Source organism: Apis mellifera, linkage group LG16 (assembly GCF_003254395.2).
Source record: "Apis mellifera strain DH4 linkage group LG16, Amel_HAv3.1, whole genome shotgun sequence".
Lineage (NCBI taxonomy): Eukaryota > Metazoa > Arthropoda > Insecta > Hymenoptera > Apidae > Apis > Apis mellifera.
Genome location: NC_037653.1, coordinates 5282850 through 5294900, shown reverse-complemented (window position 1 = coordinate 5294900; position 12051 = coordinate 5282850). Strand labels below are relative to the sequence as shown.

The 12051-nt window shown below is 24.0% G+C and overlaps 1 protein-coding gene across 1 annotated transcript in view; it reads left to right on the top strand.

Annotated features, from left to right (window-relative positions):
• LOC550708 (E3 ubiquitin-protein ligase MIB1) overlaps positions 1–7367 on the top strand; it is a 575562-nt gene extending 568195 nt beyond the window's left edge. Inside the window, exons 10-15 of the mRNA XM_026445843.1 lie at positions 4352–4571; positions 5128–5438; positions 5870–6050; positions 6433–6634; positions 6719–6876; positions 7116–7367. Coding sequence (XP_026301628.1) covers positions 4352–4571; positions 5128–5438; positions 5870–6050; positions 6433–6634; positions 6719–6876; positions 7116–7256 — 1213 coding nt within the window. The 3' untranslated portion in view covers positions 7257–7367. The remainder of the gene's footprint in view (positions 1–4351; positions 4572–5127; positions 5439–5869; positions 6051–6432; positions 6635–6718; positions 6877–7115) is intronic.
• The last annotated feature ends 4684 nt before the right edge of the window (positions 7368–12051 follow it).

Genomic DNA, 12051 nt, shown 5'->3' with positions numbered 1-12051 from the left:
CGCGAGGGTAAAAATTATTACTTCAGATCACAGATTTTTAATATTATTCATGAATCCATTTTTATCTTTCGACCAACGTCGACAAGGATTAATCTCATTTCCAGCTTTCTGAATAATTTCACGATATTCTTTTACGATGCCCGGATGAATTAAGAGTACAGGTTATGAAACGTATGCACGTTTATTTATCATAATTTCGACTCTTTCAACCTTCTCTTACCTTCATTTTCCAACGTTAAAAGATAATTATGTAACATCGTATCGATCAATCTACGCTGGTATAACGCAGCTGGTATTATATCGACTTAACCTTACAAACAAGTTTGATTCGAACTTAACCTTCAATTCAAATTTCTTCGCACTTAACCTAGAAAAATTAATTCACACTTCTATTAATTGGAAAAGATCAAAAGTCACGATAATAATAGTCGCTTACCTTTTTGATTCAATCACGTGTTATATATATTGAATAGAAAATGTGTCGCAACAAAAGGAAGAAGGGAAAGAGAAATCGAGAGTGTTCGCACGATTAATCGAAACACTCCGTTACTCGCATCGGATCGTATAATTGTCGTTCTACCGTAGAATCGATTTGCACATGCCTAACAGCCCCTTTTTTTCCTTCCTTCCTTCCTATTCTTCGATTCCTCGGCGTCATTACGCATTTTACGTCTCTCGCGCCTGGAAGACCGCCATCGGAGGCTATAAAATTTTTATGCCGCTTCGCTGGCGTATTTTTTTTTATTAAGCCCGGTCTTCTAAGGCTCTGTGCAACCGCAATCACGTGATCGCGAATTAGTTGATTTTATGGGTATAAATATTCAAAAGGGAGTCTAGGAAAGCGTTCAAAATCGTAAATTGTTTAATTACAATTTTCATGAATCGATATACATTAACGTATTATAACGTTGTGTTGAAATAAGTTATGTTTTTAAAATTCATTTAATTTTCTCCTCGTGAAAATCGTCTTTTATTGACAGTTCAATTATAGAATAATACTTACCGTACTTTCAGATGCTCAATTTTTGTATTATATCGAATCGAATTGTACTTAACCTCAAATTCTGAAAGGTATAAATCATTTGTTAAGCTTCGATAATCTAATTGAATCGAATTGTACTTAACCTCAAATTCTGAAAGGTATAAATCATTTGTTAAGCTTCGATAATTTAATAATTGTTATAACATATCTGGGAAATTAGTCCATAAAAAATAAACCACGATATTTGAGATAGTCGAGAAATAAAAGGTCCATGTCTATCGAAAACATACGTGTCAAGTGGAAATGCGTAAGTATGTATATGTATACATTCGTGGGACAAACATGTGCATAGCTGTCGTGCCACAGCGGTGCTTGTACCTCGAGGAGGTCCTGTCAGAAGGCAGCTGTCACGTCTCTTCTCTGTCTGTAGCCTCGGGGAAAGACTCTCCATGGGGTCTACAAACAGCGCAACCATAGTTAGTCTTTGAATAATACCGGTGAAATGAAGTCTTTATAATTATGGTCACAGTTTGAAATTGTTATTGAGATAGAGAGGATTTTGTGTGCTCTTTTTAATTTTTTTTTTTTTTTTAATTTTATTAAAATGAAAAAGAAATTGAATTGATTATTATTCTCTCTCTCGATCAACAATTATTTTTTAATTTTATTTTTATTAAAAGCATAATAAATGATGAGAATTAGAATGAATAATCATTCTATTTTGTTAAAAATATAGAAATAATAAAATGTGATCGGTTTCAGAAAACAGTACAGGTTATGAATTTTTAACACTAGAGGGACGTGTTCCTTCCTTTTCGGAACACGTGCACAAGTCGAATCCCATCTTTAGTATTTATATCACAAGTGATATAAGGTTAGAATGACTTCCCCACTACCTGTATTTATGTTAAAATTTATCGTTTATCTTTTGAATTGATTTTATCATCTGCAATTCCATAAATTAATCTCATAAAATATATTATTTCCGAGAATAATTGAAATAAATTCGGTCGAAATAATAATAAAAAAATTTAATGACGCGTAACAAATATTTTTCTTGATATTTTTTTCCACGTCCAATAAATGTTGAACAAATAACATATTTCAACCGATATGACTTTATTTTCCACGCATCGATATAGAATATGCAGAAACACAGAATATATGTATATTATTCGTGAACATCTGTTACTAAATAATCTACAAACGTCATTACCAACCAGAGTTTACAGGATTTGTTAATCGACAACCGCGTCTGTTAATGATGCCGTGGCCATAAACCGAAAGGATTTCGCCCGATTCCCGCGCAAACTAACTATTCGCCATCGCGGAAAATCCGCAGACGACGAATATACATATCTGTTTGATTTCACGCGATTTATCATCGGTTAACTGCACGCTTCGACACTAATGCGAAGCAATAATGCGGCGTTGAATTACAAACGTTTGCCAAACAATGTAATTGATTGCCCATCCTTTGATAACAAATCTGAATTTCGAATTTGCCAGTGAAAATCACCGTTTCCTGATCGCACGTGCTCCGGGCTAAATATTTCGATACTCGTCAAGTTGATTCTCTTCCTCGTTTGAAAAATTGAATTTTCTTCATTTGCCTGGAAGAAAAGATAAAATATAATTTGATAATATTATTTTCATTGTGAAACGAGCAAGAAAGTACTGTCTGTGATCACCCTTATGATAGATAATACCGTCATTATTAGATTTTCTAATTAATTTTAATTTTGATTTATTGAAATCTGCACTATTGTAATAGAAATGATTTTGAATTGAGATAATAATAATATATAATAATTTATAAAACAAAATACATATACGATTTATAAAAATACAAAAATGTGGAATGGAATATATAGAAATATAAAAATATATATTGAATTTTGTCGATAAGTTAGATAACAATTAAAAAAATTTTAATCAGAGTCATCTCGCGTTTGGATCGCCGAAGCTCCGATTTGTTACTAGGATAACAGAATGTGCAAGGAGATATTAGACAACAATTAAAAAAATTTTAATCAGAGTCATCTCGCGTTTGGATCACCGAAGCTCCGATTTGTTACTAGGATAACAGAATGTGCAAGGAGGTATTCGAAGTCAATGACAAAGTAAGCAACATTGTGCGAGAAGGACGAAGAATATCCCCCACCATTTTTAGCACACCATATAGAAAATTCATTAATTATTCGTTTTCTATTCAAAATTTCTAAACTTTTAAGCTCGCATTTTGAAATTATATCTTCAAGCAACTTTCTCATATCAATTTTAATGTGAAATTCTTTTCCATTAATTAATTATTTATTAATGACTGACTGAGATATACTTTCTAATGTATCAAAGACGCCATATTGAAAATTTATAAATTATTTATTACTTAATATTTTTCCACTTTTTAGCTCGTCAAGTTAAAACTAATTTTTGTACTTTAAATAAATTTTTCGTATTAATTTTAAATGTGAAATTTTTTTCAATTAATTATTTATTAATAATTAATCCAACATATAATCAGATTAATATACATTGATATGCAATGTGTTTTTCATTAATTTTTTATTATTATAAAATTTATTTATAAATATGAATGTATGCATCTGAAAGATTGCTTCTTCTTCTATTTATATAATTTTTATTCATATATTATTCGTAATAAATAAATTTATTACTAGATTACGGATTAGAGATTCACGATTGAAATACTGTCTATGACAATCGTTAATAAATTATTAATTGAAAAGAATTTCGGATTAAAATTTATATGAGAAACTTGTTTGAGCTTTCAACTACACGATACAAACTTAAAAGTACAGAATTTGTTAGTAAAAAATCAGTAATTAATTAATTTTCAATTCATCGAAATATATTCTCTATTCTTCTGTGATGTTACGAATGCCTCTTTGCACATTCTGTTATACTAGTAACAAATTGAAATTTCCAGGATCCAAACGCGAGATGGCGTTGATCTCTTAAACTTTTGTAATGGACGAAATGTATGTTCTGTCAACGGTTCGTATAGGAAAATGAAAGAAGAAAAACAGTAATAATTACGGTGAATTCGTGAAATATTTGTGAAAAAATGTCACAAGATTCGTGGATGAAAATATCTAATAATTTTCTCATTTTCTCTTTTCAAATTATTATATTAATATGTAAGTTTGTTAAAAAATAATCATCTTCAGAACGAAAAATAAAAAGGGTTAAAGGAAATTTTCAACTTTTTCGTTTATAAAAAAATATTTAAAAATCTTTTTTTTACACTTTTTGTATCGTTATTTCCATCAAGGAATTAAAAACAAGGAATGAAAAAAATCGTATATCAACTACACGTTAAAAGTGATATTTATCTTGTGATTGCAGCGCAATGCGGGTACTCCTCTCGAAACTTCCGAGACCATGGATAGTTGACGAGAAAAAGGACGATGGTTACACGGCCCTTCATCTGGCTGCTCTGAACAATCACGTCGAAGTTGCTGAACAGCTGGCACGTGCTGGAAAAGCTGACCTGGATTTGCAAAACGTCAATTTGCAGACCGCGTTGCATCTCGCTGTCGAGCGACAGCACACGCAAATCGTTCGTGTACGTTTATTTCACCACCTGGGAAAAGAGAATTCCTCGCTTCTCTGATTCGATATATGCTTTGCACAAAACGATCTGGTGAACTTTTTCGTTGTTCCAATTTCTTTCAAAAACACGTTTCGAGCATTAATCTCAATATCTCTGAAAAATTGAAATATATTTTCCTTTAAATGGTTCTTTTTCTATTTCGTTTTAGATAAAAAAATAACTTAACAAATCATTATCGGAGAATTAATAGAAAAGTTGAAGAAAAGTATAAACCTCAAAACTAAAAACATGATTCTCAATATTATCTTAATATTAATATAGTAGATATCTGATATTTTTTCCAATCACAAATATTTTTATCGATAATTATAAATTCTCTGGCTTTTTTAATTTTTTTCAAAAATATTTACAAAAAGATCCATATCGATCGAAGATATGAGAAATCAAATCAAAGCCAGAATTGGACAATTGTAGATATCGATTTATACATAATTAAAATGTTTTTGAATCGATAGGTTAATTTCGATGATCGATCGATTAATCGAAACTTGTAAATTCTGTTTTTTAGCTTCTGGTACGCGCGGGCGCTAACTTGAACGTGGCAGACAAAGATGGGGACACGCCTCTTCACGAAGCCTTGAGATATCATACTTTGTCGCAGCTGCGACAGCTGCAGGATGTCCAGGACGTAGGACGTCTCTTGATGGGTCTAGGTGCACAAGGACAAGACAAGAAGAGTAGCTCGTTCATTGCTTGTTTCCTAGCTGCCCATGGGGCCGATCTGAAATTAAAAAATAAGAAAGGACAAACTCCTCTCGATCTATGTCCGGATCCAAATCTTTGCAAAACTTTGACTACTTGTCACAAGGATAAAGAATCGTTAGTACATTAATTAAGATCTATCTATCATGATCATGCATGAAAAATATTATTTGGTGACAAAAATAATTGAGAAATAATGATTTGCAAAACATTAAATATGTATCATTTTAGCTTTCGCACGAATTACATGAATTTTGAAAATTCTCCTAATTTGAAAATTTAAAAATATAAACAATATTAAATTCTATTTGATTTTATCGAGATTTATATAATAATAAAATTAAAACTTGGATGGAAAAATATTTTAAAATATTCATAAAAGTATAATAAAAAAAATTTTAAATGTTAAATCAAATCTTCGAACTTATTGTAAATTGATTTAATCCAAGAGTATAAATAGCTTGATAAAATTCTAATAAATTTTATTTCCAATTCTAACGGTACACTTTAAGAAACTTTTATTTTAGTTGACATATGTATAATTACAGTTTCAGGCATGATATCGAAACGGCAGCCCCATCAGCTACAATCGACGAATGTTTGGTCTGTTCTGATGGAAAACGTGAAATGCTTTTCAGTCCCTGCGGTCATGTAACTTGTTGTAATATTTGTGCGCCTAGAGTGAAAAAATGTCTAATATGCAGAGAGAATGTTCTTTCGAGGACGAAGGTAAAATATTCTGTAATATATATTATAATGAAATAATGATAATGTATCAAAATATATCAATAATATATATTAACAAATTAAATTAATTTTATTCATAACATTCATAGCATAACATAATCAATGAATTTCATTTATAACATTTATGTATTATGTTTCTTTGTTTCATAGATAAAAAAATATTTCTATATAAAATAATATTCTTTTTCTCTCCAAATGTTTATCACAGAATACAAATCTTAATTCGAATCTAAAATAAAAAATATTGTAAATAAATCGAAAAATTAATAAATTTAAAGAAAAACAAAGTGTTATATGTTTAATTTAACAAAATATTAAATATAAATTGAATAAAATATAAATTTTAAATATAAATCATTTACAGATTGAGGAATGTGTCGTTTGTTCTGATCGAAAGGCTAGCATGCTATTTCGTCCATGTGGACATATGTGCGCTTGCGAAAGTTGCGCAACTCTGATGAAGAAATGCGTTCAATGCAGAACTCAAATTCAGCACATGGTACCACTATCCATGTGTTGTGGTGGAGGAGGAGACGTTACTTACGTTAAAAATTCTAATGCTTCAGGTAAAATAATATACTACTATATTTTGACTATAAAATAACATAAAATATCATTTTTTTTATACATTATAAAATTATTTTACTTAGGAGTAACGATAACGGAAGTAAAGAATGATCAAGAAGAAGAATTACCACAACAAAATACTGGAGGTGGAGAAACTATTTTAATGAACAATGGTAGTCGAGATACATCTCATAATGATATACAGAAACTTCAACAGCAACTTCAAGATATTAAAGAACAAGTATGTATTAAAAATGATTATTTTTATGTTATATATTATTTATATCATAAATGTATAAATATATTATTTATACTTTTTTATATGCTATTATAGCTTTTTTACTAACTATATTTTACAATTTTTATAATATTATCATTGAAATTTATAAATTATATTGAAATTTTAGTTTTCTTCTTCTCTTTAATCTTCTTAAAAATTTGATTAATAAATATTCTTTTTTTCTCTCTTTTTTCTTACAGACTATGTGTCCAGTTTGCCTAGATCGTTTAAAAAATATGATATTTTTATGCGGTCACGGAACATGTCAAATGTGTGGAGATCGGATGTCAGAATGTCCAATATGTCGAAAAGCTGTAGACAAACGAATTTTACTCTATTGAATGTAAAAAAAAAGAATTGTTATCTAGAATTGAAATTCTTTTTAAGAATTATTATATTATTGTTAAGAATTAATAATAGGAATAATTAAATATTGCATTCAATGATGTAAATTTTTATATTTTTTTTCCATATATTTCTCTGTTTCAACTTCCAAATAAGACTGTATTATAAATTAAAATTTTATTAAAATTATCAAAATATTTTTACATATTGCTTATTTTTTTAAGCAAAGTTAAGTTTATATTAATTATTTTCCATGAAAAATTTATATAATATTTTTTATATACATATTTTAATGTTTTCGAAAATATTTACACAAGTTGAAATAAATAAATATTTTGATTGATTACTTTATACTATTGATCTATTGTATATTATAAATATACAAGATTATAAATATACAGTATTGTATATTATAAATAGATATATATAAAGAATCATAAATCAGTTATTTAATATTATAATTTGTATCATAATTATTTTTATTTTTAGCAAATATGTGCTAAATATAAGTATCTATATAAAAATCTTTAATCTTAAAGAATGTATACAATTCATAATATGAATTAAAAAAAATTTTCTACTTTGTTTTTTAAAAGAAAAACCAGAAAATGCAGTATTTATTTATTCCTTTTTTTTTTCAAAAATATATACATGAATTATTACTTACCATTATTACTATCTATTATTATTAGTTATTATTACTTTAGCTCATTTTCGCAATATAATGATAATCAAATATATATAGATTATTTTATGAATTTGGCAAAACATGAATGAGTTATAAAATAGCAAAATATTAAACAAATTAATTAATAATACTTCGATTATTTTTTTTTTAAGTTTACCAAGTTTAATTTAATAATAAATATATAATTATCTTTTAATATTATTATTAGTAATAAACAAAAATATTAATATTTCTAAACATTTATAATAATATTCTCATTTTATGATACATAATATATGCGAAATTATCTATTCAAACTATTATGTTTCTTTAAATTTATTATTATACTAACAATTTATTATGTCAAAAATTAGTAAATACCTTTTATATAGATTTTGCTTTCCTCAACTAAAAATAATAATCAGCGGAATAAAAAAATTTTTATTTTAAAATAATAGATTTCCAAAAATTTTTTTATTTTAATTTTATTTTTTTTTTATAATTATGTAATAATTATTTTATTCCGCTGGTTATTTTATCGTTTATATTATATTTTATGTTTATAATTAGATTTTGCAATCTATTAAAAATTGATTCCACTCTTATAATCTTTAAGAATATATTATTTTTTAAAACTTTGATATTTGCATGAATTTCTTGTAAATACTTCTCTATATTGAATAATTAATTGTTGTACTTATTTGGCCTGCTTGATTCTACATAAAATATCTTATTATTGAAAATTTCAATTATGGATAATGCGTTCAATTATTTTTATAAATAATGATAAAAATGTATAATTTATTATTAAATACTTATTAATTTGTTATATAACAATATAAAAATAATTATAGTAATCATTGTAATTGAGATTTATCTTATCTAAAGTGATAAAAATTATATAAATATAATTGATATATATATATTATTATTTGCATAAATCTTATAATGACTACCCATGTTTTAAATTATAGACTGATTTAATCAATTTATTTTTCTTAATAGTGAAAAAAAAATGGAAAGCAAAATTTTAAAAAGGTAATTTGCAATGAATATCAATTTAGATTTTCTTGATTCACAAAAAATATTTATGAGACTTTGTATCTTTTTCTTTTTTATTTTATTGAACATAGAATGATTGTTTATTAATATTATTATTCAATTTAACAAGTATATTGTGTATTCAATTATAAATGCTAAAAAAATGATTTATGACGTTGGTTCGAGATTAATAATTTGGAAATATTTTTATTCACAAAATTACTTAATATTATTTTGATATTGCATAAAATGTTTTAAAATTTTGTTTATTTTTAAAGAATGTATATTTTTGAATTTTTTCGCCAATTATAATTTTCAATAATAAATAATTATTATTTATATTAAAATATTTTTCTATGATTCAATTTTTCTTATGACCATAATTACATTTTGAATACGAAAATTTATTAAAAGTTTTTTAAAAAGAACTCTTTCAATATTTGCTATAACAAATATACATTTAATGTTTATCATAATATATTATTATATATATTATGTAATATAATATAATATATATTATATATATTAATATTAAAATTTTCAATATTAAAATTCTTTTCTATTTTTAGAAAATGATTTTATAATAATATAATTTCTTTTAAATAAATTAAATGAATATGTTTAAAATACATTAAAATACATTTAAATATTTAAAAGAAATTAAAGAAATTAAATAAAAATAATTATTATATACAGCATAGATATCTATGATTTTATTTATAAATTGATTTTTATTGTGAATATCCAAGTAAGATATAATGCTCTTAATCCATTGTTCTTCCATTCACAATCTCTTTTTAAAAGTTTTTGTGAAGTAATTATTATATTTAGAAAAATTATTCAGAAACTTTGTTAACTAAATTTAAAATAGATTAATATTTATAATTGAATGTTAAAAAAATCTAATTTAAGACTCCATTTTCTGTAAATTTAAATCATGTATAATTTATCTTGGCAATAAAAAATAAATAATAAATAATAAAATTATATTAAAATATTTACACATGTATATTCTTATTAAATTAAAAGACATATAAAATTATAAATGATAAATGAAAATATCTAAGTGTTTTGCCAAATTATTATTGATAACAAAATTTTGATTATTAAACAATTCAAAATATCTACTATATATTTTATTATTAAAGTATCTATTATATACATTATATATATTATTATAAATTAATTATTTTAACAAGGAGTTTTAAAGAAGATAAAATGTGAATAGGCAATATAATACAGTGTTTGAACCATTCCTATGCCGTAATATTTCTGTAAAATAATATTTTATTTACATTTTATATTGAGATATTAATACACAGTATTAGAAATTATAAACATATTAACATTACAGTGGGATCTTAGAATTTTATTATTAAATCATTATCCAAAAAAATCATCATAACTTAAATATAATTTTATGCATCTTTAAGATTTGTATTTTAAAATAAAAATTATTTTTATTTTTCTCTTTTCTTAAGTAATGATCCTATTGTATTGTTTTTTAATAAATAATTGTTATAAAACAAATTTAATCATCTAATTAAAATTATTTAATTCTGATTTTTATCTGACTTTATAATAATTTAATATAGATTACAAAAATTATATAAGCTATTGTAATTTTATTAATACTTAATTACTTTGATATTTTTTATTTTGCAATGAAAACAAAATTATAAATATTCTTTTATATTGTAAGATTATTGAATATTTGATATTAAAAAAATAAATATTAATAAATATTAAGTACAAAGTTTAGAAAATATAAATATTTTTATCTCTTTTGTGTTTAGAAATAAAAAATATCAAAACTCATTGCATTAAAATATATCATTATAGTTATAATAAACATCATATTTATGAAAAACTATTTATTTTTGATTAAAAATTTCAATTAGTTCATGTACAGAAAACTACATTGATGATAATTGAAGTTACAAAAAAAGACTCTTTTTTAACTTCTAAAATTCTTTTAGAAGTTAACAAAGTCGTTAACGTTTTACTTCAGTATACACTCTAATACTCATACCATATTATTTTTTTAAATCAAAGAAAATGTCTTTGGTTAAAAAATTTCTAAATTTCATATAAAATTCTACTTCACACATTCATAACTAATTTATGTTACACAAACGATATATATAAATTAGATTCAATACGGAAGAGAATTATTCAATCAATTTTCATCAACAAAAATATTATGTAAATAAAAGTATTTACTTATTCTAAAAAGAAAGCATTCATTATAGAGCAATAAAAAAAATCTTTTTTTTGTGATTAATTGTTAAATAATTAACTATAACAAGGTATAAGAACATGTGCGTAAGCATATAATTAGAATATATTATTATATTAAATATTTAATTACATTAATTTAATTATTCTTTAACTATTATTTTGTATTGTTCTTGATATTTAATTAATCAAAACAATCAAAACTTATTATATTTCCTTATTTTCTGTTTCTCCTGTTTTGCATTATAAATTGAATCAGATTGTTTTTTATTAATTCTTTGCGACCCATTTTTATTTAATAAAATTTTTTATTATAAATTCATAACACTATTGACATTATGTCAATGATCTCAATATCAATATCATATTAGGAATACATAAACATTAATAAAGAATGTATCATTTATTTAACTTAAAGAAAATTATTTTAAAAAAATATTTTAAAAAAATTTTAAATTATACAATTGTGCTCTATTATTATATAATATTCTATAATAATTTCATAAAACATTAATATAATATTATATATTTTTATTTCAATTAAATATTCAATTAAATATTTGTGCTTTGCACAATGTAATTAATTAATTATTAAATGTTGAATAAAAATTTATTAAATATTTTATTATTATTTATAATAAGTTAAAAATTATGAATCATTATAAAAAAATGTATTGAATTAAATATATTAAATTTAATTTTATATTAATAATTAATAATTAAATGAATTAATAATAAAATTTTATGTTAGATTCTAACATGTGTATATCATAAAATATAATATATATAAACAAAAAATTCTTTCTTTTAAATCATTATAAAGCATCAATTACAAATGTTCTTTA